This window comes from Halichoerus grypus, chromosome 3 (assembly GCF_964656455.1).
Source record: "Halichoerus grypus chromosome 3, mHalGry1.hap1.1, whole genome shotgun sequence".
Classification (NCBI taxonomy): domain Eukaryota; kingdom Metazoa; phylum Chordata; class Mammalia; order Carnivora; family Phocidae; genus Halichoerus; species Halichoerus grypus.
In genome coordinates, this window is record NC_135714.1 from 152,969,419 (window position 1) to 152,997,273 (window position 27,855).

Here is a 27,855-nt window from a genome sequence, read left to right on the forward strand (position 1 = left end):
AGTGTTCTGTTTTCTAATCCAGGAAGTGGTGGGGGTGGGGGGGAGAGGTTGCTCTATAACTAACTACAGACTTCAGATACTCCTATATATGATGGTATTTGTCCCAATAAAAGAAATCTAAAAATTAAATGGGTCCCTTTCTGGTAGACTTAATTACAATAATTTATGGCATATTAAACCTGTAGTGAAGGTTAACTGAAGAGTAACCTGAAGCAATTTGGATATCAGGGATCAACTTCTCTCTTAATGAGTATCTGGTGAGGCATAAATGGCTGTCACTTTTCCTATACGGATTCAGTGACACGATTAGGGTGTCAGTCTTGAGCTGGCTTTGCATGACCATAGTCATGGAGGCAGAAGCTTTTGAGTCTGGGGCTCGATTTCTTAGAGGCAGCCACACATTCATTCTTGAAGAGGGAAAATGAGTTGACTTCACACCCTGTTTGGTATCATAACTTTCTCCTTGATGTACTGAATTAGAGAAAACTCTGTAACTTCTTAGGTGATAGGGTTATCAAGAAATTATCAGCTTCAAGATTCCGTAAAGAAAGGAGCCATGAGATTCATTTTTGTAGGTATTAAGAAGAGAAAGCAGATTTTTGAGCAATTTGCTTTTGAGATTTGACAGTGATAGCTAGAAAATTACTTTTTCCCTGTGATGGTATCATGTTACTCTTTTCTGAGAAATGCCATCGTAGTTGCGAAAACTCTGCTTTGGGACAGTTTTCCACTTTGTTCCTTGTGCTGATTGCCGAGGCTGAGCAGTCAGTATAGTCGGGCCTTTATGATGTATTTTCCCAGAAGTACAGTCAGTGAAACGTTTAAAGTGCCCCAGGGCACCCTGTATTATTTGTCAGGAAGTTAGTGAGTGTATAACAGCTTCCAAGTGGTAGTCCCTTGTCCTCATGCAGCCCCGTCCACAGGTTCATCGGTGCAGGCTGACTCTTGTGTATATAGGCCAAGTAGAAGACACCTGGAGAGTCACTCACTGTTCTACGGATTAAGTTCCACCTCAAGACCACTAGAGGGTGCTGGTAGCCTTGCAACAGGGACCAAGCAGTTCAGAAGAAACGGGGCATTGCTAGATGCCCCTCCCAGTACTGGAAAGCCTGTAGAATATTCCTTTAAGGGAAGACCTGGCCAAGGAATGAATCCTTTTTTTTTTTTTTTTTAATTTTTTAAAAATTTTATTATGTTATGTTAGTCACCATACACTACATCATTGGTTTTTGATGTGGTGATCCACGATCCATTGTTTTCATATAACACCCAGTGCTCCATGCAGTACGTGCCCTCCTTAATACCCATCACCGGGCTAACCCATCCCCCCACCCCCTCCCCTCTAACACCCTGTTTGTTTCTCAGAGTCCATAGTCTCTCATGGTTCATCTCTCCCTCCAATTCCCCTCCCCCGCATTTTTCCCTTCCTTCTCCTAATGTCCTCCATGTTATTCCTTATGTTCCACAAATAAGTGAAACCATATGATAATTGCCTTTCTCTGCTTGACTTATTTCACTTAGCATAATCTCCTCCAGTCCCATCCATGTTGATGTAAAAGTTGGGTATTCATCCTTTCTGATGGCTGAGTAATATTCCATTGTATATATGGACCACATCTTCTTTATCCATTCATCTGTTGAAGGGCATCTCGGCTCTTTCCACAGTTTGGCTATTGCAGACATTGCTGCTATGAACATTGGGGGCATATGGCCCTTCTTTTCACTACATCTGTGTCTTTGGGGTAAATACCCAGTAGTGCAATTGCTGGGTCATAGGGTAGCTCTATTTTTAAATTTTTGAGGAACCTCCACACTGTTTTCCAAAGTGGCTGTACCAACTTGCATTCCCACCAACAGTGTAAGAGGGTTCCCCTTTCTCCACAACCTCTCCAACATTTGTTGTTTCTTTCCCTGTCCATTTTTGCCATTCTGACTGGTGTAAGGTGGTATCTCAGTGTGGTTTTGATTTGAATTTCCCTGATGGCTAATGATGATGAACATTTTTTCATGTGTCTGTTCGCCATTTGTATGTCCTCTTCAGAGAAGTGTCTTTTCATATCTTTTGCCCACTTTTTGACTTGATTATTTGTTTTTTGGGTCTTGAGTTTGAGAAGTTCTGTATAGATCTTGGATACCAGCCCTTTATCTGTAGTGTCATTTGCAAATCTCTTCTCCCATTCTGTGGGTTGCCTCTTTGTTTTGTTGACTGTTTCCTTTGCTGTGCAGAAGCTTTTTATCTTGATGAAGTCCCAAAAGTTCATTTTTGCTTTTGTTTCACTAGCTTTTGGAGATGTATCTTGAAAGAAGTTGCTGTGGCCGATGTCAAAGAGGTTACTGCCTATGTTATCTTCTAGGATTTTGATGGATTCCTGTCTCACATTGAGGTCTTTCATCCACTTTGAGTTTATCTTTGTGAATGGTGTTAGAGAATGGTCGAGTTTCATTCTTCTGCATGTGGCTGTCCAATTTTCCCAGCACCATTTATTGAAGAGACGGTCTTTTTTCCATTGCATGTTTTTTCCTGCTTTGTCAAAGATTATTTGACCATAGAGTTGAGGGTCCATATCTGGGTTCTCTATTCTGTTCCATTGGTCTATATGTCGGTTTTTGTGCCAGTACCATGCTGTCTTGGTGATCACAGCTTTGTAATATAGCTTGAAATCGGGAAATGTGATGCCCCCAGCTTTGTTTTTCTTTTTCAACATGTCCTTGGCGATTTGGGGTCTTTTCTGATTCCATACAAATTTTAGGATTGTTTGTTCCAGCACTTTGAAAAATGTCATTGGAATTTCGATTGGGATTGCATTGAAGGTATAGATTGCTCTGGGTAGCATAGACAGTTTAACAATGTTTATTCTTCTGATCCATGAGCATGGAATATTTTTCCATCTTTTTGTGTCTTCTTCAATTTCTTTCATGAGTGTTCTGTAGTTCCTAGAGTATAGATCCTTTACCTCTTTGGTTAGGTTTATTCCGAGGTATCTTATGGTTTTTGGTGCTATTGTAAATGGAATCGTTTCTCTAATTTCTCTTTCTACAGTGGCATTGTTAGTGTATAAGAAAGCAACTGATTTCTGTGCATTGATTTTGTATCCTGCCACATTACTGAATTGCTGGATGAGTTCTAGTAATTTGGGAGTGGATTCTTTTGGGTTTTCCACATAGAGTATCATGTCGTCTGCGAAAAGAGAGAGTTTGACTTCTTCTTTGCCAATTTGAATACCTTTTATTTCTTTTTGTTGTCTGATTGCTGTTGCTAGGACTTCTAGTACTGTGTTGAATAATAGTGGCGAGAGTGGGCATCCTTGACGTGTTCCTGATCTTAAGGGAAAGGCTCTCAGCTTTTCCCCATTGAGGATGATATTTGCTGTGGGTTTTTCATAGATGGATTTTATGAACTTGAGGAATGTTCCCTCTATCCCTATACTCTGGAGAGTTTTAATCAGGAAAGGATGTTGTATTTTGTCACATGCTTTTTCTGCATCAATTGAGAGGACCATATGGTTCTTCTCCCTCCTCTTGTTAATGTGTTCTATCACATTGATTGATTTGCGAATGTTGAACCACCCTTGCCTCCCAGGGATAAATCCCACTTGGTCATGGTGGATGATCCTTTTAATGTATTGTTGGATTCTATTAGCTAGTATTTTGTTGAGGATTTTGGAATCCATATTCATCAGGGATATCAGTCTGAAATTCTCCTTTTTGATGGGGGCTTTGCCTGGTTTGGGGATTAAGGTAATGCTGGCCTCATAGAATGAGTCTGGAAGTTTTCCTTCTGTTTCTATTTTTGAAACAGCTTCAGTAGAATAGGTATTATTTCTTCTTTGAATGTTTGGTAGAATTCCCCCAGGGAATCCATCAGGCCCTGGACTCTTGTTTTTTGGGAGGTTTTTGATCACTGCTTCAATTTCGTTACTGGTTATTGGCCTATTCAGGTTGTCAGTTTCTTCCTGTTTTCAGTCTTGGCAGCTTATAGGTTTCCAAGAAGGCCTCCATTTCATCCAGATTGCTCAGTTTATTGGCGTATAGTTGTTGATAATAATTTCTAATAATTGTTTCTATTTCCTTGGTGTTAGTCGTGATCTCTCCCCTTTCATTTATAATTTTATTAATTTGGGTCCTTTTCTCTTTTCTTTTGGATAAGTCTGGCCAGTGGTTTTTCGATCTTATTCTTTCAAAGAACCAACTTTTAGTTTCGTTGATCTGATCTACTGTGTTTCTGGTTTCTAATTCATTGATCTCTGCTCTAATTTTAATTATTTGTCTTCTAATGCATGGCTTAGGCATCGTTTGTTGCTTTTTCTCTAGTTCTTTAAGGTGTAGAGTTAGTTGGTGAATTCGGGATTTTTCTGTTTTTTTGAGTGAGGCTTGGATGGCTATGTATTTCCCCCTTAGGACCGCCTTTGCAGTATCCCATAGGTTTTGGACCGATGTGTTTTCGTTCTCATTGATTTCCATGAATTGTTTAAGTTCTTCTTTGATTTCTTGGTTGACCCAAACATTCTTGAGCAGAGTAGTCTTTAGCTTCCAAGTGTTTGAATTTCTGCCAAATTTTTTCTTGTGATTGAGTTCCAGTTTTAGAGCATTGTGGTGAGAATATGCAGGGAATAATCTCAATCTTTTGGTATCGGTTGAGACCTGATTTGTGATCCAGTACATGGTCTATTCTGGAGAAAATTCCATGTGCGCTCGAGAAGAATGAGTATTCTGTTGTTTTAGGGTGGAATGTTCTGTAAATATCTATGAGGTCCATCTGGTCCAATGTATCATTCAAAGCTCTTGTTCCCTTGTTGATTTTCTGCTTAGATGATCTGTCCATTGCTGAGAGTGAGTATTGAGGTCTCCTACAATTAACGTATTGTTATCAATATGACTCTTTATTTTGGTTAACAGTTGGCTTATGTAGATGGCTGCTCCCATGTTGGGGGCATAGATATTTACAATTGTTAGATCTTCTTGTTGGATAGACCCTTTAAGAATGATATAGTGTCTTTCTGTGTCTCTTATTACAGACTTTAGTTTAAAATCTAATTTGTCTGACGTAAGAATTGCTACCCCAGCTTTCTTTTGAGGTCCGCTGGCATGCAAGATGGATTTCCATCCCTTCACTTTCAGTCTGGATGTATCTTTAGGTTCAAGATGAGTCTCTTGTAGACAGCGTATGGATGGGTCCTGTCTTTTTATCCAGTCTGCAACCCCGTGCCATTTTATGGGAACGTTTAGGCCATTCACGTTGAGAGTGATTATTGAAAGATACGAATTAATTGTCATCATGTTGCCTGTGAAGACGTTGTTTTTATAGATTGTCCCTGTAAATTTCTGTTGTAGATCACTCTTGGGGTCTTTCTCCTTTTATAGAACCCCCCTTAATATTTCTTGCAGGGCCGGCTTAGTGGTCATATATTCTTTCAGCTTCTGCCGGTCGTGGAAGCTCTGCATCTCTCCATCCATTCTAAATGAAAGCCTTGCCGGATAAAGTATTCTTGGCTGCATGTTCTTCTCATTTAGTACCCTGAATATGTCTTGCCAGGCCTTTCTGGCTTGCCAGGTCTCTGTGGATAGGTCTGACGTTATTCTGATGTTCCTCCCTCTGTATGTAAGGAATCTCTTCCCCTAACTGCCCTTAAGATGGTTTCCTTGGTTCTAAGATTTGCGAGTTCTACTATTACATGCTGGGGTGTTGGCCTGTTTTCCTTGATCTTGGGAGGGGTCCTCTCTGCCTCTAGGACTCGAATGTTTGTTTCATTCCCCAGATTAGGGAAGTTCTCAGCTACGATTTGCTCAAATACACCTTCTAGTCTTCTCTCTCTCTCCACTCCTTCCGGGGTTCCAATTATTCTGACATTGGAACGCTTCATGGTGTCACTTATTTCTCTGATTCTATTTTCATGGATTCTGAGTTGTTTTTCCCTGGCCTCCTCTTTTCCCTTTTTATCTGTTATATTGTCTTCCAGGTCGCTTATTCTCTCTTCTGCCTCAGTTACCCTAGCTGTTAGATTATTTAGATTGGATTGGATCTCATTGATAGCATTTTTAAGTTCTGCCAATTCACCTTTTATTTCTGCCCTTAGAGACTCTATGTTGCCATTAATTGATTTCTCCATTCTAGCCATTGTCTTCACAATTGCTAGCCTGAATTCCATCTCCGACATCTTGGTTATATCTGCATCCATTTGTAAATCGGCAGCATAAGTCATAATCTCTGAGTCTTTTCTATTTTGGGGGCTCCTCCTCCTAGTCATTCTGTTGATGGGTGTTTGAGGGAATGTATAGAGTCCAAATTATTGACCAGAACCCAAGCAAGATGCACCTGTCTTCTTGGGACCTTAGGGTTGCTGGCCTCTTGTTTCCCCAGCCTGTCTTCTGCGGGAGGGGCCTGCCACGCTGTTACTCAGGCAACCCTGTTTGGGCGGAGTTGCCCTGCCCCCCTGTGGCGGGGGATGGGCTCAGCGGGAATCAGTTTTTGGGGCTTTTGTTCTCTGGCGGCTTTCCCTGGCGGCTTTCCGCGTCTCTTCCGCGAGTCAGAGCAGAAGAGACCGTTTCCAACCCTCTGCCTCAGAGCAGAGAGACCACAGTCTGTTCTTCAGTGAGCTCTCCAGGCCACACTGTCTCCGTTTCCTTCCGTGCTGCTATAAACCGCAGCGTCCTGGGTTGTGCACCCCTCTGCAGCGCTCCGAGTCTTGCCTCCAGGTTGGAGCACGTCTCTGCCCTTTGTGCTTCTAAAACCGCCAGCCGCTCCCAGTTCATGCACGTGTGACCCCGCCGCTCCGGGTTTCCATCCTGGGCGCTGCAGTTCGCAGGTGCGACCCGCCGCTCCGGGTTTCCACCCCGGGGGCTGCCCTAAAGTCCTTTCCCCGCCGCTACCCGTCTGCGAGTCTGTGCCCGTCCGTCCGCAGCACGCAGGGCTGTCACTCACCGGCGGTGTAGGATCCCCACGGCCAGGCTCCCTCCCGCTGCCGTTTATCCTCCGATATCTGCCCGCAGAATCAGGGCTCCCCGCTTCCTACCTCAAAACCAATCGCCTGCGATATTCTGTTTGTAGAGATCCAGATCTTCTTACATCTCAGGCTGGTTTCGTGGGTGCTCAGAGTGGTCTGGTAGATATCCAGCTCAATTCTGGGGACCAGTTGAAATAGGGTCCCCTACTCCTCCTCCATCTTTCCACCAAGGAATGAGTCTTGAAGCTGATAATTTCTTGATAATCCTATCACCTAGAAAACTAATAGATTATTTTTCTGCCATGTCATCCTTGGTAAATACAGTATGTCTTCATCCAAGTGAATTTTTGGTCATATTACTTGTATTAAAGCTGAAAAGCAGATGGCACAATAACCTCATAACATAATTTTTCTGCCATAATAATATTTTTAGTTTCTTAATAAGACTGTTTACAAATCCACACAGTACGCCTTTTAACTAAGCAGAGATTCCATACTGTCCTCTTCTTAGAATCTTACAAAGATTCTAGAAATAACCCTTATTTTCTTATGGGATATAAAATTCAGTATATTCTTCAAAATTTCATTTTTAGGAATTATTTTACTGATTAGTTCTCTCTACCAGACTCAACTTCGCTTTTTGGTGGATTGACCTCAGGGTTTTAGGAAATGTTTGTTACTTCCATCAGATATTTTGCCCTTTCTGATTTTAAAGATTTCTGAAAATAAAAACTGGGATGCCTATTAGGAAGGGATCTTCAAGGGTTTTTTGTATACATTTTGAAAACCAGTATACTCTGTCTCACATTTTTTAGAGCAACATCTGTAAGATTTTTAACCATAGCTTTGAATAGTTGTGAAGAATGTAATTTCTGGCCTATTGGGAAATATTGGCATTTCAAGATAAAACCCTTACATCAGTCTCAGATGTATCCAGTGGACGATAAATACCAGAGCAATTTGATATCCATTGTTACGTATTTAGAAATACACCAGCAAGTCCTTTAGTAGTCAGAACTGTTATATTTCATAGTTCCCTTTCCTCTGAAATAGTATTTCCGTTGCATATACCACATAGCATTTTATGTTAATATGTCCTTTTTTGCTTAAACTTTTTAGAATTTGTCATCCTATCCTATTTCTCTGCCCCAAAACAAATACATATAAATTTTTGGTTTATTTCTAGTAACCCTAAGGTTTTAGGTGTAAATATTTTTCCTGTGGATTAAGTTATCATTATATCAGTAGATTGCAATTAATAATACTGGGAAACATGTTAAAATTTTGATAATTATTATTACAGTAAAATCTTTCTGGAAGTGCATCTCTGGATGAGACAGATTGGTGTGGGGTGGGGTCTGGTTTTGCTGTTTTGATTAGAGGGCGCTCCCTAGTACTTTGGCTTGTGCCTTATTTATCCCCGGTAAGAGAAGAGTCATGCCTCTCTCGTAAAGTGAGGGAAGGACACATGGGAGAAGTGGAGAAGGAGAGCCAGATTGCTGCATCCACTCAGAATCAGAGCAGTTTTGGGAAAGAGTGCATAGGGACTAGTAGATAGAGACTGATTTCCCCTAAGATCTGTCTATGCTCCATATACTGTGGGAAGTCTGTGTCCTCGGCAGATGGAACAGCTCCCCCGGAGATGCTTAAAGTCCTCTGAAGTGCAAGAGCAGCTCTTTTGGGGACACAGGGTAGTGGCTAAGAATGTGGACTATCCTCATATCCACCTGGGTTTGGATCCCTTCATAGCTACCTCCTAGCTGTGCCTTATTTAATCCCTCTGTGCTTTAGTGTCCTTCTGTGAAGTAAGTTTAATCCTCACAGCAGCTACTTTGTAGGATGGTTGTAAAATGAAATACAAGAATTCATAGAAAGCTCTTAGTCCAGTGCTTCCTGCTTGATAAGACTTCACTTGATAATAGCTATTATCTAAGCTCTGAACTTACTAAGTGATTTGTGTTTGGAACATCAAAATTGAGAATATTACGTGCCTTAAGAATAGTGTTTGACCTCCAGAAGACGAGAAAAATTTACTTGGGGGATGTCTGAAAAAAACCCCAAGCGCTCTTCTTGAAAAGTGACTGCAGAAGAGAAGGTTTCAGGTTGATGATATAATTAACCCATGCTAGAGATTGTCTGAAACCTTGAAACATTTGTCGTTATATCCTTCGGAGCCTTACTTTATAATCCATACTTTGTTTTTAAAATTGCTAATTTCTGGAAAGGATTACCGCTAGCTAATAACATAACATGTTCAATGGACATGTGCTGGTTTTGCTCCAGTATTATGGTGAAAATTTCCTTTTCCCCTCTTTTCTCTGAACTTCCTATCTGTAGTTCTTTATGACATAACTATAGGAAAATTAAGTCTCTTTCTCCCTATGATGTTCTGTTTCCGTGATCTTCTGCTGCCTTACCTGGACACATAGATAAGGGTGAGAGAATATGGGCAGCTAGTGACTATCCTGTAATTGACTCTAACCGCAGATCTGCTTGCTCTGATATTTTAGGTTCTGATATTTCTGGCTCACATTTTCCTCTTTTATCAAAGGAATAAACACATGAGTTTATTCCTCGATGATTTGTTTTTGTTATTTTTGTCCTTAAGGTGAGTCTCCATTGAAATCTGGTGTTTGAGGCGATGGCTCAGTGCCGGCTCTCCTTCTTCACACCCTGATCATCGTCTCTGCTGTTTTTTAATTATCATGTAACCTACCTTTATTGGCTTTTTAAAAGAGCTTTTTATTTTGAAACAATTATAGATGTATAGGAAATTGCAAAAATAATAACTACAAAGAGTCCTGAGTACCATTTACCTACTTTTTCCCAGTGGTGACATCTATTGCAGCTATAACATAACCTCAAAACCAGGAAATGGACACTTGTGTAGAATGTTTATTAGACCACAGACCTTTTATTAAGGTTTCATCTTTTTTTTTAGCCTTCACGCGTGCGCGTGCGTGTGTGTGTGCATGTAGTTCTGTGGAATTTTATCCCGTGTATAAAATGAGGTAATCATCCCCACACTTAAGGTACAGGATTGTTTCATTACCACAAAAGAGCTGCCTCATGCTGCTTCTTCAGACTCACACTCACCTTCCAGCACTCCCCTTTAATCCCTGTCCCCTGGAAACCTTCTCTAGCTGTAGAGTGTTGTCACTTTGAGAATGTTATATATAAGTGGAACATATTGTGTGTAGATTGACCTTTTTCATTAAGCACAATGCCCTTGAGGTCCATCCAGGTTGTTCCTTTTTATTGTGGAGTAGTGTTACAGTAGAAGGATATACCAGACTTTGCTTAGCCATTCACCCATTGAAGGAATTCCGGGTTATTTCCAGTATTTTACTATGATAAATAAGGCTACTATTACATTCGTATGTAGGTTTTTGTGTGAACACAAGTTTTCGGTTCTCTTCCTCGAGGATTTTATACATTCTGTGTGAATGGTCTTGCCTGATTCATAGTACACAGTTTAAGAAGAATATTTCTAATCATTTGATTGGAGTTCAGTAATAAATGATGGGGCTCCTAAAGATTTCATTTAAATCAGACCATGTCATTGTAAGAATAAATGAGAATGGATTATAGAGAGTTTAATGTAATGCTTTTCATTCTTTCTTTAAGACTCCTCAGACAACAAAGAAAAGAAGACTTTCAGCCTTGAAGAAAAGTCTAAAATCTCCAAAAACCGTGTTCACTATATGAAATTCACAAAAGGTAAAATTAAGCATTTATTTGTTGCTGAAATCTCTGTTCACACTAGGTTTCTTAAAGCATTTTTAGCTTTCACCAACATTATTTCTTGTTTTATATGCAAAATGGACAAGTATGGATGGTCTGACTGGTTTGATCTAAAGCAGAGCTAAAGTTTCAACATTTATTGTGAATCACCTAGAGATCTGGTTAAAGTGCAGATTCATTAACTCTGAGGTGGGGCCCCACATTCGGCTTTAGACTACGTGCAAGTCCTTTGGCAAAGCTGGAAGCGGAAGTCAACATGCTATGTAAAGGAGAAAAGAGACTTTATGTGGCTGGGTCAGAAAATACTTTTAATTTATTGCTCAACATTTTTAGTTACACTTCTTGTTTTTGAGAAATCTCACTCCCACGCTGAATCACATTACATTATTCCACACCATTCGACATTGAATGGAGTGTTAACTTAGGCATTCCATGGTCATTGCAAAATAGCTTTAGAAAATGTATTTGAGAACTGGGTAGTGAGTGAGTCCTAAAGTCCTCCATCATCACCTCCCCCCTCCCTCCCCAGTACTGCCGCCAATTGCAAGTGCAGTTGTCCTGTGTAACCACGAGGTGGCAGTCTTGTATTGGTAAGAAACAATTTAACTTAAACTCCTCAACTCCCCCAAATATTTTCCCATAGAACAGTATTGTGCATTAAGTACACTTTCCAGGTACAAAAGCCTATTTATTATATACTGTACTTAAGGTATAAATGTGAATGTAATCCTGTTGTGATAGTCTAGTCACCATATGATCCTTCTTCCTATGGGAGATTGGATGTACCTTTCTACCTCGCTATACCAGGAAACACACATCCCTTTGCTTTAGTCTAGTTGGCATGTTTGGGAATTCCCTGACTCCTAGAACTTGCCTGAATAGTAGTGGGAGCTGGAATTCCCACTACTCTAACTATTAATGGTGAGTTCTCATTTGGGGCCAGCACCCTGAAAGGTAGGTCTGGGGTTGGTTTAAGTGGGAGCCCGTGGCAGAGTTAGTGGGAGCTGAATAGCTTCGGGAATGTGTACAAGGAGAGATGAGCTTTTCCTGCTTCCCTGTCCCAGCCGGTGTGCTTTTTGTGTGGCTCTTCATGCTATCGCCTCTTCTTTCTCTCAAGCTAGAACCTTCTTTGTTGTTTTCCCAAATGGTTTCTGATCAGGGCTTCTCTCCACTCCTGCTGCAGAACAGAAGACAGCCCCTGTTGGTTCCTCAGTCTTTGTAAGGGGAGGCTAAATTTGCCACTTTATAACCAGTCTTTTTTCATTAGAACCTAAAGGAAAAAAGAGAGATATAGTCAAAGATGCTGAGCAAATGAATGATATTAAAAGTGGCCTGTAACTTTTAGATGGTAGGGCAGCCTTTGAAGCTTTCACATTAGCAAATCTAGTTTTCCTTTAGTACGTAACTGTATGCATGATTTCACCTGAAGCATTTGCTGCAGCCGGGATAAACCTCTGTAATCTACTTTAATCTGATGGATGCTGGGAGTATCTGCTTTCTATTTCTAGTTAAGCCACTCCCTTGCCAGGTGACCCTGTCAACCTGCTTGGTGTGTTGTGCCTTCACTTTCTCAGAATGAGGTTTGCTGATTTATTAGTATTAGCCTTGCCTGGAGAGAAGGGGGGCATTGGTATACAGGGAAGAGGGTTCAAGATATATTGTCAGGAAGGAAGCAGAGGAGGTTGGGAAAAAATAGAGGAAAGGCAGTTTGGGGAGTGAGTGGAAAAGGTGGGAAAAGGAGGCAGAAATCCAGGTAGTGAAGAAAATAATTATTTACTATCCATCTTAACAAGCCACGGTGAAAGCATATCTTAGAGTTCTTTCATTTAATAAAAGAAGTCTTTCCTTGCAGAGCAGCTGTTGTCCCTGAATATGAATGATAAACCTTAAGTCATCTCTAAGGTGGATGATCTTAGATCACAGGGATCCTGGGTGCTGCATTACCCTCTCACACAGATCACTTTAGCACTTACTTTCTTCCAGACTCTGCTTCCACTGTTACAACATGAGGAAAGATTTTTAAGTCATTATTGAGTTCTAAAGTAGGTCGCATTTTACGACTTTTCAGAAATGACCCATTTTATGGAACTTTTGATTGTTCAGCATAATGGATGATAAGTATTTTAGCTCGCAGGTAGGCTCCTAGTGAACATAACTAATTCGCTTATTCAATGAGGATGATTCATGCTGTATCATGTGGTCCAGAGACTAAAACATGGGAAGAGGGCATTTTATATAGCTTGGTGGAAAGAGTGAAGACAAAAATTAGACTTTAGTGAGATTCCAGCAGCAGGCAGCATTGTAAAATTTGCTACCACCTAAATATCGGCCATATCATTTTCGTTGAGATACACACATATTTACTCCTTTCTCGAGTCCCAAATTTATGATTTTAATTTGAAACAATTTATTATCTAATTCAAAAGTTCATATCATCAATGTTTGTTTAAAAGCCTAACTTCCATGCAGTTTCTTTTTTTTTTTTTTAAAGATTTTATTTATTTGACAGAGAGACACAGCGAGAGAGGGAACACAAGCAGGGGGAGGGGCAGAGGGAGAAGCAGGCTTCCCACTGAGCAGGGAGCCCGATGCGGGGCTCGATCCCAGGACCCTAGGATCATGACCTGAGCCAAAGGCAGATGCTTAACGACTGAGCCACCCAGGTGCCCCGCATGCAGTTTCTTTCAATCCAAAAAATGTTTGTCGAGTCCCATCTGTGGAGAGGAAAAGACAGGGAAAAGAGCAAACTCCACAAAACCATTTTTAAAGCTTTTCACATACACAGTGCAAAGTTACCAAGGGAGCATTGCTTTCTTCCTCCCGTCAGTTGTGCAGTGGGTGGAAGAAAGGGGCATGAACTGTGGTTGCGCAGCCTCAGCCTGGTAATCTTACTCAGACTTTTTACTCCCATGACCGTTTGCAGTATTTGCTTCTTAAAAGAGAAAACTGCCTGGACGACACACCTGGCTGGCTCGTTAGGCTGGACGCACAGACTGTAGTCCTCCTAGCTCGCTCCCCTCCTCCCCACGGCGGGGCAGCGGACTCTGCTAGTGATGGGCGGCAGGTTTCTTCTTCGGATTCTTTTGCCACTTAAATCTAAAATAGCGCTGCAGGCTGGGAAAAAATTCTGGCTCTCTTACTGGTTGTGCAGGTGTCACTTATTTTGTCCCCCACTCCGAGTCCTGCAGCTTGCCTGGTGCTCCGACGTCACCCTTTCAGTGCCACCGCCGTAATCTCCTGGTCCCAGCTTATTATCGGTCCCATGTATTTTCATTAAAAACAAAAATGAAAATACAATATGTGTTGTATCCTTCTTGACTGGGGGATGCAAATGAATTTTCCAAGCAAGTGAAGCTAACTACATACACCTGAATTGTTTTGTTTTGTTTTTAATTTTAACAAACGTATTTCTCCTACTGTGCTTTTCCTGGCCCTCACCCTTTTACTCTGAGTAGAAAGCTCAGGTTTTTTTCAGGCTTTGTTCTAATACGGTGCTATAATACCATGTTTTCCCTTTTACTTCCCTTAAAGTAAGAGGCTCCAAATCTCTGTGCTTCTAAAATTCTTATACTTATTTTTTGTAGTTTCATTTGCTTCCCATGTGGACTTGGTGTCGTGGGTGTACCTGGCCATAGTGGTAACCTCCCTCCCTTCCTTTGCCACTCTGATGGACTGGATAATCATGACTATTAGAAAAACAGCTAAAAAGATCATAAAGAACTCTTCTCTAAAGTACCTGCTCATCCTTTTGTGGACATAGTTACATCAGCTTGGCTGCTGGAAGCCATTTTCCCTGGTTCTCAAAATGTTATGGCCAAATTAAGACTAACAGATGAACCAAACCCAGACAGATAATATGTAATTCTTATTCTGTTGAGTTTTTGATTGTCATTTTCCCTAACATCTAAGTTTATCAACAGTATTTGCTGTTAGTTGACCTTAATTCAGAACTGAGACCAGTAAGCTTTCAAGCTCAGTTTTAATAAATATATATTTTATTCAAAAGTGGCCATGATTTTATAAAATTTATAAGCTATTCAACCAGGACCATTAACTAACAACTGTTTCAGTATCACTTCCATCTTCACATTTTGATCTATCTTTAAGTTCCTTTCCATTGGTCTCTGACTCTTAATTCTTCTCTGTGTTTTGTTTTCCAGATCAAATCCAGAGCAAGGCCTGTAACAGTCCTGGTTTCTACACTTACTTAAGTGAACTTTGCTAAAGGATAAAAATTTCTGATACAAGAACCTATCACCAAAACCTTAGAAACACTTGCACCTTCATTGGTACAGCTTACTGTCTCTCCCAGCTTGGCAGTTTGTCCTGTGGTGTTTAGATTTTTTTTCAATCTCTGCGCGTTCATAGTTTGACATCTGTTCTAGAATTGCGACCTTGCATGTACCCTCCCTTCCTTATTCCCTGAAGCATTCCTTTTAATTGAGTTGCTGTAAAAGAGATCTTAATTTGCCTTTCTTTGAGGGTATCTGTTCCATTCCAGAAGAAGGGAAAGATGGCCGATACATATTTTGAACTAAGTAGAACTCCTTTTTCTGAAATAGAAACTGCCATCCTGAATGTGCTCAGCAGTGCAAAGTGGGTTATGCCGATGACAAAGCTAAGAATAGATCTCTAGACCTCCTGAGGGTTTGTCCACTTCTCCCCACCATGACCAATTTTATTCCCCACTTTTCAGGTTCATTTTCTGAGTTCCTGTCTGGGATATGTTTCATTTTGTTCCTAAGGAGGTTTCATTTGGGGTCTTTTGTCTGGGTCTGCTTAATAATCAGAACCAGGAAAGCTTTGTTTCTAGCTCAGGGAGAAAGGAGAGAGTAGCACAGAGCCACAGAGGAGCATGTCCTTCCTGATAGGAACAGGTCGTACTGACTGGACCATTGAATCTAGTACTGCTGCCTATGAAACTGGTTATGGTGCCTGGCTTCGCATTAAATCGAAGGGTGTTTTGTTTTTTAATTTCATGGAGTCACTGAGCAATATCATATTTGAATGCCCCAGTGATAGTCAGTGAACTAGAACCTTCTGGGTCATGCTATTACTTTGCCAAGTCAGTTTGCTACAGGAAACTAAGAAGACAAGTGAGTCTGTGACATTGGAACTCAGGCTTCCTACTCAAAGCACAAATTCCTGTGTCTGACCCAGAGCCTCACTCCCCCAGAGCCTCAAGGCTTTACATGTAGCAGTTACTTTTTAAAATGCATTTACCATGTAGTTGACAAATGGGAATAGATTTGGTTGACTGCTCACAGAGTATTATTGGTAGAAGTGGAAATTCCAAAGAAGTGAATTTTAAATTAGTTGGTTTGTGGGTTTGAAATTAAGTGAAAGAGTTTAGTGTTTTTAATAAGAATCATAGATCCTTTGGACAGTGCTTTGCCAGAAGCCATTTAATTTCCTGCTCTTATTCTGTATCCTTTTACTTAAAGATGGTAGAGCTATAACAGTAAAGAACATTTTAAAGCGAAAAATCTGAAATCCTTTCATCCTAATATAGTCATTTTTATTTGCATATATTCTTTTAAAACTTTCATTCATTCAGTAATTATTGAGCTCCTATGTGCCAAATACAGTGTGCCCTCATTCGTGTGTTTAAAAGCTGTGTAGCTAGCAGCATTTTTGTCTGCATTTCATAATCCTAATAACTCACATCTCCTTGAAATAAATAATATCTCTTTTATAAATGGGGAACCCAGAGACCCAGAAATCATGCCTTGAAGGCATACCAGTAGAAGAGCTAGCTTTCAAATTCAGTTTTCCTCTCATGCTACATGCTCTTGATTGTTTCTACGATTGAGGGAATGTCAAGGGTTCTGGTTCTAAAACACTTACTTGATTTTTAAGTGATTTTGAATGTAATTAATTTTGTTAATTAAGGAGTTGTAGTCTGTGAAGGGAAGACAGAATGTCAGTAGTTTACAAAATTGTTTCTTTTCCAAAACCCATTTTGCTTTCAGGATTGTCATAGTTTATATTTGTGTTCCTTATTTTAGAAAGAATGGTATTACTGAAAGGCACCATGTTGTTTTCCTAGGGAAGGATCTATCATCTCGGAGCAAAACAGATCTTGACTGCATTTTTGGGAAAAGACAGAGTAAGAAGACTCCTGAGGTATTAAGCCACATACAGTTGATAACTGTTCTGTTTCAACACTGCTTGATTTTCTGCTGTGTGTAGAACTATTTGTATCTATTACCGGTAGTACTCTTTAGATAAACCTATCAAAAAAAAAATTTGAGAGGCTTCATACAAAGGCTAAATGTGATCTTCTTAATGATAATAGTTGGAAGATAATATGCTTTACAAGGATTCTGAAAAAGGATATGTGTTACCTGCTTTTTCCCTTGTGTGAGGACTAGAATAAACTCGGGAGGAATGTCTTTGCTGGTATATTCAAGGGGGAAGATGTCTCTCCCATGCCAGGAGAGAGGGTGGTTGCTTGCAGTGGTTCTGTTTGCTCTGCTTGGACTGCATAATTGTTTGGGATATGGCTTGGGGAGGAACAGTATCATGTATGTAGTCCTGTTCTGGTCTATTGCCTTTTAAAAGCATTTTTAAAGTGTTGGATCATCACCGAGAATCTGTAAGGGATTTGGATGTAGTATTTCCTCCATTGTACAATGTTTGTTTGTTTCAAAACTAGATAGGAATAGGGTGACTAAACTGTACCCTAAATGGGATGAGTCCATAATTCAGAGTCTTCATTAGTTAATTGGGCTGTGTAATACAGCACAAGTTTTTTGTGCCATTTCCAAGGTAAGAGATGGTCCTGGATTTGGATGTCAAAATCGAAGTTTTGAAATACGGGTTTCTGGAGATGAAGGGATAAAAATTTGAAATTGGTGTTGTCTCCAAAAATCTGCAGTATGGTTACTATAGCTATTACTCAACTAATCCAATATGTCCTCCTTATAGTTTCTTTATTGGCTTCTAACCAAGGCCCTTGGTGACGACAGAACAAAAAAGACTTGTGTCATTTATTTCTGATACTTCTCCAGACCTACAGGAATTTTTCCAGGGCAGTAGCTATTTGTTACTTAATATTATTTTCAAAGATTCTAGTTATTAGAAATTGTGCTGGGTGATTTCCTCTGTGGGTTGGGAATAAATTCCATCTTTCAGCACTTTTCTGCCCCTATACCTTTAGCGGTGAGGACTGAGAAAGCAGGCCTGGGCCCCATTGGCTCGCCGAGGGGTGGTGTCTGTAGGTCTCTGCTGAGTCATGTCAAAAGCAGGTGGGTAATTAGGGAGGAGGTGTTCTGACATCAGGCCACACTGGATGCTTCATTCACAGGGAGGCTGTTGGAAAGAGCTGAGGATCATCAGACAACCCTACTTCTGGTTACACCTCTCCCCCTCAGTGGTTACTGTGTGACCTGGATTGGATCAGGCCGTCTGCCTTGTTCACTCAAGACTTTGCATCTGTCTTACCTGAGTCTTTCTCTTGAATCACTCTCCTTTGATCATCCTCAGTAATTTCAGTATCCTCACGGATGTTCTATCACCTCCTCTCTGCCCTAGCTACCCCCTCCCGTGCCCACACCTTGAGCCTTTGCAGCAGCCCCATGGTCCACCCCGGATCTCTGATGGTAACCTTTCTGTTCCAGCTCTCTCAATCTTGCATTCCCACTGTGCTGGCATTTCCAAATCCTTGTTTTCTTGGGTTACTTGACCTCTTTTTTCTCCCTGCTGCCAGCCCCTACTGCCTGCGACCCTGGTCTTTTCTAGTACTCTCTTTGAAATGTTACAGTTGAACAGATGAGGGAAGGAAGTATTATTTATGGGCTTTTGCTAGAACTTTAAAAGAACTTACGTGGTAAGCACAGGAAAGCCTTTTGTTACAGGAGATTAGAGGTTTCTAATCCTCTGACAGATGTCTGTCAGTAAGTCCTGATGTTAGGTGCCATGAAGTTTTTCAACACTATCCAGCGTGACTTGGCTTTTTGGTGGTGTAGTCATTCATGACCATGTTGATGTGAGCCTGTATTTGAGGTACTAGCCCAGGGAAAATCTATTTCAGTGCAGTTGGTGTGGAGAAGACCAGCCTTGATATAATACTGTGTTTTGTTTAAGATTTATATCCAAGCACTTCTTAATCTCTCATTCAAGCTTAAGGTTTTCCTCTTGTTGATGCATTTAAAATCCTGATTGTTTGGTGAGGCAATATTATACCAGGGTGCAGTACTTGGTCTGTAGCAGTGGTTCTCAACAGCATTTGCACGCAGTCACTTAAGGAGCTTTAAGAAAAGTGCTAATGCCAGGGTGCCAACCCAGCCCAGTTAAATCCAAATTTGGGGTCAGGGTCCAGGAATAGGTATTAAAAGAGAAGAAGAAAAATAGTTTTAATTTAAAATAAAGCCTACCCAGCCACCTCGTGTGATTATTAGGAGTAAGGATTGAGAGCCACTAGTAGACGCCCTGATAATGTAACATTTGGGAGAGCTGCTGGCTTTAGGGTGACGAATACTGCCTAGGACAGGGCTTCTGAAATCTTAACACGTACACAGATCGTCTGGGAATTGTGTGAAGCTGCAGATTCCAGTTCTTGAGGGTAGGGTGGGGCGCAAGAGCCTGCATTTCTGAGAAGCTCCTAGGTGATGCTGATGCTGCTGGCCCCACTGCTGCGAGCACCACATGAGTCGACGGGGCCTCTTTCTAATAGTCTAGTACACGGCTACGTGTGCGTAGAAGACGGAGGGCAGTGGAACCTAATCACATTGTAAGACACCAAGTAAAAAGTATTTCTGTAAGGCAGAGTTGCTTTGTTTTTTTAGTTTTTATTTAAATGCCAGTTAGCATGCAGTGGAATAGTGGTTTCAAGTGTAAAATATAGTGATTTAACACTTCCGTACAACACCTGGTGCTTACCACAAAGGCACTCCTTGATCCCCATCACCTATTTTACCCATCCACCCCCAGCCCCCTGCCCTGGTGCCCATCAGTTTGTTCTCTGTAGTTGCGAGTCTGTTTCTTGGTTTGTTTCTCTCTAAAGCAGAGTCACCTTTAAATTTAAGTTTTAGATATATGTGGATTTTCACGTATAGAGTTAGCTCTCATTGAGGCACACCTGTAGCTTCCCTGAATAAATTGTTGCTATGCAGCCTTACTGTATTAGTTACAACAGTCCTTAAAGCCAAGGGCAGGAGGCCTTTGATCAGATTTGTTTGAAAATACAACCTCTTTTGGCTCCTGTTTGCAGTTGGAAGGAATATCACTTTGTTTTTACTCCCCTGACCCCCGTAGCAACATTGGCCTGAATTTGTATTTGGCATTGACAAGGTAAAGGTGCTGCTGGAGGTCAAATACCTGAAGAATCCTAGACATCATGGCAGTATTGAATGTTAACGTAGTAATCCTCTGTGGGTGCTCTGGATAAGGTGCTGATATTGATCTTGTCTTTGCATCTAGATTTAAAGAACCTTGGGCATTGACCACATCTAGCTTGGGCAACATCCTACCTCTCGAGTTAAAGCCGAACTTACTAATTTCTACAACCCCTGACTGTTGTAAAGATAGAAATGAAACCACAACCTTATGAAGTATCTGTGTGCCAGACACAGTGCTGGCCACTTAGGATAGTATTTCACTTATCCCCAAAACAGTCCTGTGAAGTAGGCATTATCATCACCTTTTTAGCAGTGAGGGAACCAACACTCAGAAGGATTTGTTACGAAGGTCCAAGGTGGCACAAATGGGATTTAAACCCAGGTCCCTCTGACTCCAGAGTCATTGTCCTTTCCCCTGTACCATAATATTAATTAACTTTTTTGCAAATAAATAAATATCTACATTTAAATGATTTTAGTTATGCCTTAGAAGTTTTCTTTGATATTTTGTCAAAGGCATAAGTAGTTAATACTTTATCATAATTTGGTGGGAAACTGGTTGACTTTTACTCTCATTTTGCTGAAAATAGTGGTTCAACTTTCTTTTTCTTTTTTTTTTTTAATTTTTTTATTGTTATGTTAATCCCCATACATTACATCATTAGTTTTAGATATAGTGTTCCATGATGTGGTTCAACTTTCAAAACGTCACTACCTTGCCTTCAGGCAGAACTGAACTCTGATGGGTTCAGAAGCATATTACAAATGCCTGGGCCAGCTATGGGAACAATTTTATTTTGCTGTTGGAACTGAATTAAGAAAGACCTAGCTTGAGTTTCTGGAGCATAGATGCTGTGTTATGTGTGCATTTTCTGGTCTCTCATATGAATTGAAGAATCTGAATACATTTATATCCAAGAAATAGCTGCAGCCCTTGATTAATAACAGATTTTTTTTTGGCCTTTTTTGCTTTAAACCTTTTTTTTTTTTTTAAGATTTTATTTATTTGACAGAGAGCACAAACAGAGGGAGAAGCGGGCAGAGGGAGAGGGAGAAGCAGGCTCCCCATAGAGTAGGGAGCCTGGTGCAGGGCTCCATCCCAGGACCCTGGGACCACGACCTGAGCCAGAGGCAGACGCTTAACCGACTGAGCCACCCAGGCGCCCCTAAAACTTTTTATTTTGAAGTAATTACAGATGAAAAGGAAGTGGCAAAGATAGTTCAGAGGGGTTCCTTGTACCCTTCACCCAGTTATCCCAGTGGTTACATCTTACATAACTGTCACACGATATGAAAACCAGGAAATTGACATTGGTACAATCCATGTGTGTAGTTCTGTGCCACTTTATGACATTTGTGGATCCTGTAACCACTGTCGCAGTTAATTACAGAACTATTTCCTCACCACAAGGATCTCCCTCATACTATCCCCAGTTATAGTCACCCCCCACTGCACCATCCCTAACCTCAGCAGCCGCTGCTGTCAACAGAATTGTCTAAATCAAAATTGACTATTATATGTATGAACCCCTTGATCTCTCACAGTTACACACTGAGTCAGCTCACATCAGTAATGATCAATACTGAGGTTTTAAGGGCTGATCATAGTTTCCATGATCTACCTTGGGCACTTAATGCCTGCTAGATTTTATGTCTTTTATCTTACAGATCTTTAGAAAATGCCTTGTAGAAATCAGATTGTTTGATGTCTTTAAAGTCCAGAGGTATCGATTAAATCATTTACTTTAGTAATTTCAGAAGTATGTGAAACTGTAAAGTGATGTATATGTAAAAAGTGATATAATTATTTTGTGTCAGTATAGGAGAGCTCCTTGGGCAGTATGTCAGGGTACACTCATAGTGAGTTGGTAAACTCCTAAATTGCATGCAGAATTAGTGGCATATGTACATGTAGGTAGACATATAAGTCGAACACTTTCATCAGATTTTCCAGGGAGTTCTTGATCCGAAAAGAATCATTAAAATCCAGGACTGTGCAATAAATAAATAAATGAATGAATGAATAAAAATAAGGGGCTCCTGGGTGGCTTAGTCGTTAAACGTCTGCCTTCAGCTCAGGTCATGATCCCAGGGTCCTGGAATCGAGCCCCACATCGGGCTCCCTGCTCAGCGGGGAGGCTGCTTCTCCCTCTCCCACTCCCCCTGCTTGTGTTCCCTCTCTAGCTGTCTCTCTCTGTGAAATAAATAAATAAAATCTTTAAAAAAATAATAAAAATTAAAATTAAAAAAAAAATCTCTTCCTAAAGAAAAAAATCACTTAAAATGAAAATTTTCTTTGTGAGGGTAGTAGGAGTGAGCCTTGTATTGTGTAGAAGAACAGAGCCTTCCTGTCTCCAGGAACTATACTCTGACTTTCTTGGTGCTCAGTATTTTCTCCAGCCACAGAGACTATCTAGAAGCACCGGTGCCCTATCTGAATCTGGCTATTCAGAACTACTCGCTTACATAGTGAAAGATCATCACAAACTACCAATTACTCAGAAAACTTTTAATAAACGGCTCTGTGTGGGAATGGTTGGTTGTGCATTTTTAATTTCCAAGTCCTTCATTTCCTTTCCCCATCATCTTTGTACTAGGAAGACAATAACTCAGGATTGGAGTACACCTAAATTGGAGATGTATGCACTTTCTGTGGAGACAAAGAAATGATCGAATATATTGAACTGAAATTACTAGGGCCCCTTGAGACCTGCAGCAGGTACTTGCACTGGCCAGTGCCTGCCAGGAGTTACAGATACGAGTGCGTGCGTGCGTGCGTGCGTGTGTGTGTGTGTGTGTGTATCTTTTCTTACTTGGTGTGTGCGTTGGAGTTGGAGACACTGAAAAACAAATTCCATTAGTTCCTATCTTATTGAACTTCCTGATACTCCTCCTTTTTTTTTTTTTTTTTGCTTCTCTCATTTTTTCCCTCCCCCCACCTTCCCAGTTTCCTTCCTCTATCCAGCTTGTTTCCTGATTCAGCCTTATCACTAGAGAAAATACTCCTAAACCATATCAAGGATTGAGACTGTGTTACCAGCATTCCTACTTCGTTTCTCTAAACAGCAGGTTTCTGGCATAGGCTCTTGGCAAAATAATTGTCAATTTCTTCACCTCTATAACCTGATTGAATTAGAAACCTTGTATTTCCTGTATGCTCCCAGGATACCCCAGTTAATGATTACTTTGCTTGAATAATCTGATGGCTTTTGCTTTTGAACCAAAGCATGACTTATGTCCCTTTTTGTCAGTAATCATGAATCCCCTTTCTTTCTCATTTCTGACTGATTGTCAAATCTGAAAACTCACTTCCAAGCAGACCCTTCCTTCTCTTTTGGCTCTCTTTTGAGTTCATGGGGTATTTTTGACCATTGTTTTAGCTCTATAAACTGCCCTCCTTACCTCATAAGGGAAGGTCATTGGGATAATTTTTGCTTGAAATGTCCTTGAATCAAAAGCTATTCCTCCTTAGTTCTAAATGTTCTTGTTAATAACCTATATTCATGAATTAGGTTGAGTTTTGTAAATGGTTTACTGGATGTGAACTCTTAAATTTGAATCTCTCCCCCTTTCTGCAGCCTCTATCACTCTGCCCCCACCTCCTCACCCCGGATCTGGGCATCAGGATTCAAAAGCTGGGCAGCTTTCCCAGACTAGTATTTCCTAAAGCAGTCTTCTAATGAAGAACCTTTTAGTTAGAGATAAATTTAAACTAAGCCCACAAACAGGCCAAATAATACATTTAAGGTCTAAAGTTTATTTTTTTGCCAGCATTGACAACTTCAGTCATTCTCGTCATCATTTTGACCACCGATAACAGAATCAAGATTCAAAATAATCTCTCTAAGCTGGAAAACACTTTATTTAACCAAAACTAAATAGATGAAATTTTATGAAGATATGTAAAGTCTCATTTAATCCTGGAAAGATCTCATTTGGTAGCAGTCAGATGAGAATTAACTTAGAGGCGAGGATTTGTAACCTGACCTCGGTTTGACATGAGCCAGAGTATGTAAGTATGGCAGCTATCCCACATACAGGCTTGGGCTATATCAGAACGGTGTGCCTGCATGCTAAAGGCAACAGGGTTTTTGCTCATTTTCTGCACTGGGGACTGTATTTGAACTATTCTTTGAGGCCTGGGACCTCAAAGTATCTGGAAAGCAGGTTATGCATAGGAACTAGCAAATCAGCAATTAAGAAACCCTGCCTTGCCTAAAGAGAAATCCTGACTTTGAATGTCCAGATGGTTTTACTGATCTTCTAAAAAAGGAACAGATTTGTTTGTTATGCTTCATAAGAAAGAACTAGTACTGATGGATGAAATACATAGAAAGGTTTCTACTCAGAGAAAGGAAGCAGCATTGGCTGGCCAGCTATAGGACGGACCTTGTGGTGTGTTTCTGTGAGGAATTCTTGTGATGGGTGAGAGTAGGAGTCTGAACTAAACGCATATGAGTACTTCCAAGTCTAAGGTTCCCTGATTCTGAAGTAAAGAGAGTACATGAAATACTCACATTTGAAATGGTACTTGAAGTTTTACATGCTCTTAGACTACAAAAGAAAGAACATTACTTGGGTTCCTCTTCTTGATTCTCCTGTACTTGGACAATTTTGGCTTTATCTACTTATGTTCCATTTCCAGGAGATGAATGTGAAAAGTCTTTGGTGTGTTGAAGCAATAAATTGAATAATATTGAGGTAAAATAGCAAGTTGTCTTAGCGATTCAAGACTTAAAAGGAGTTACTAGAAATTTTGAGTGTCAAGGTAAAGTTAGCTGTCTTGGATGTCCCTTCTTTATCTGTTAACTCCATTTTCTTATCTATAAATTGAGAGTGTTGAATTATATATCCTTTACTAGATTCTGTTTTCCAGAGATTCTCCTCAGTGATATTTCCCATGGCATATACTCTTCCAAACTGACCTTTGCAACTTTCTCATTAGGAAGTGGAGCCCAGTCCCTTCCGTCTGGGCAGGCTTGTGACTTGCTTCTAGTGATAGAGTGTAACAGGGGGGATGCTGTGTGACTTCGGAGGCCTTGCTGGACAAAATACTTGCTCTTGAAGGCTTCAGCCTTCACTTAAGCAGTCTAGTTGCCTTGAGCCCCTAAGCTGTAAGAAGGCACCAAACCCAAACTAGCCCACTTGGAGAGCATGGCACAGAGAATTATGCAGGTGCCCCAAGACTGTGAAGAGAAAGAGGTCCTGGCCAAACCATTGCTATGCCAGCTCTAATCACTTTTTGATCACAGCCAGAGCCACCCAGCCAAACTCTTCCTTGAATTGCTGACCCACAGAAATAGTGTGTGATAATGAAAGGCTTGTTGTTTTAGGCTGCTAAGTTTTGCGGTGGTTTGTTACCTAGATAACTGAAATGGCTCTCTAAGGAGCTGTCATTCTGTGGTTCTGTGATTGTGCACTGATGGTGAACCTGGTAGATCTGTCTTAACCAGTGGAATGAGGAAATGATGTCATCTAATGAATTGTTCTATTTCTCTAGCTTCTTCTAAAGGGAGGCTCATTCAGTGGAGTATGGCGTTGGGAGCAGGCACTTTAAGAATTTGATAAGCCAGCTTTTGAGCCCATGAGGAGTGTGAAGACTGATTTGGGGCAAGTTATTTAACCTCTCGGAGCCTTAGCTTCTTCAGTCATAAAACGGGGATGATAAATTATCTAGCAAGAATTAAATAAGCCTTGTAAAGTTATTAGCAAGTCTGTAGCATGCAGTAAGTGCCCAACATAACTTAGTTGCTGCTGCTAAGATCACTGTCATCATTATAATTATTAACACACTCAAATTTAAGCTGGCGAATAATAAACCTAACATAGAAATGAGAAAATTTTAATCCATGTGTGCATAGTCACATGCTGAGCAATATTTATTAATATAAATGTACTGACTAAACTTACTCATTGCCAATAATTCCTTTCTTTCTTTCTTTCTTTTTTTTTTTTTTTTTTAGAGAGAGTGTGCGGGGTGGGGGTGGGGCAGAGAGAGACTCCTAAGCAGGCTTCACATGCAGTGCAGAGCCCAATGTGGGCCTCAGTCTCACAGCCCTGAGATTATGACCTGTGTTGAAAACAAGTCAGCTGCTTAACTAACTGAGTCACCCAGGTGCCCTAAGTCCTCCCTTTTACAGTCTTTCAGCAAAGAGGCTTTTTGTTGCCATTTTGCCATTATAGCAATTATAGTGAATTTCTTAGCATATCAATTTTTAAAAATTAGTATTTATTATAAGTAATAACTAAAGCAGTAATCTTCCTTCTAATGTGATGTCCTATACAGTTTGGGGTAGATGTATTGGCATTTGCTTAGTGTGTAAAGAATTCGTTGCTTTAAAATAAATGAACAAAAACTGAGGTAAAACCTCTTTATCATCATCAACATGTATTGAGTATTCATGGAGATGATGGTGCTGAATTTAGTAAGTTTCAAAAATGTATTTGATGCTATCCCTGTTCCCCAAAGATTTTCAGTGTTTTAGTACTGTTAGAATCTGTTTATGGAAAGATAATAGGATCTCAAGGACAAATAGACTCTTTGGATCATCTAGTTTATGCCCCTGTATCAAGCAGGACTATTTCTGTCATCACAGTGGAAATTAGTCTGATTCCATTAACAGTAGAAAGGGAAAATAGATTTTTAATGTAAGTTTCAGAGATTTAGATATAAAGAATGTTCCTCAAAGAGTTATATAAAGAACTGTATAAAGTACAGTTCAAATTACTTAGAGAGGTCATAGAAAACTTAATGCTTGGAGATATTTACAAGTGGAATTAAATGCCATCTAAGAAAATTGAGGGACAGTCCATTTAGGAAGCACCAGGAGACCATTACCCTACCCTTTACTTTCACTGAAGTTCATCTGAGCAATATAACATCCTTGGAGATATGAAAGGACAAAATAATAAATAGTTTACCAAGGATATTGAATTTGAACCAAGATGATTCTTTGTACCTAGTACAATCTTCACTTCTATTAATAGTTTTGAAGCCAAACACAAAAGATATCCTGTTACAGGTTATCTACAGTTCTGGTTTCTTCTCTTTCACAGTAAACCTAGTTTGTTGGCACTTTTTTAATAATGGAAAAGCTGGAAAAACTTGAAAGGTTATAAAAATTTACCTAGTGTGTCCTGATTATACTCTGATTGCTGAAGCTGCAAAGACAGTAGGACTTGACCCCCTTCATGGAATTCATGGTCCTCTGCTAGAGGAGATAGATGTAGAAATATCTTGAATATAAGGTAACAAATTCTTTAGGAGAGTGTAAAAGAGTCTTTTCTACAGTGTATTTTTCCTATAGCAGCTTGAGTGATCTTTTGAAAATGTAATTGAGATCATGGCACTACTTTGTTCAAAACCCTGCCAAGTATAAAAGGCAAATCTTTACAATGGCCTGGACTTCTATATGTCGTACTCCCCCCACCCCCTCCCTATCTCTCTCTCTCTCTCTCATATACACATAGACACACACACTCATTACTGCCCTACCTCATCTTCTGGGTTTTTGGTATCCGCTCTGTCCTCATCACACTGGCTTCCTTGCTCTTCCTCTAGTATTTCAGGAATGCTCCCACCCCAAGTTTAAGTACTTGGTGGCTCCTCTGTGTGGAATGGCTTACCCCTGCCTCTCTCACACTATTGTACAAATGTCACCCTATTTATAATTGAAAACACAAACAATAACAACAAAAAACCTTGACACTCTTATACCCTTTCCTTTGCTTTGTTCTTCTCCATAGCAGTTACTGCCATCTGATACACTAAATTGTTTACTGTCTTTCCTGAGTGGATTGGAAGCCCCATGAGGGCAGGAATTTTTGTA

At 40.3% G+C, this 27,855-nt stretch overlaps 1 protein-coding gene across 2 annotated transcripts in view; it reads left to right on the plus strand.

Moving 5' to 3' along the window:
* PINX1 (PIN2 (TERF1) interacting telomerase inhibitor 1) overlaps window positions 1-27,855 on the plus strand; it is a 93,355-nt gene that overhangs the window by 19,536 nt on the left and 45,964 nt on the right. For both annotated transcript variants that reach the window (XM_036092438.2, XM_036092440.2), the window contains exons 5-6: window positions 10,569-10,661; window positions 16,735-16,811. In XM_036092438.2, coding sequence (XP_035948331.1) covers window positions 10,569-10,661; window positions 16,735-16,811 — 170 coding nt within the window. The remainder of the gene's footprint in view (window positions 1-10,568; window positions 10,662-16,734; window positions 16,812-27,855) is intronic.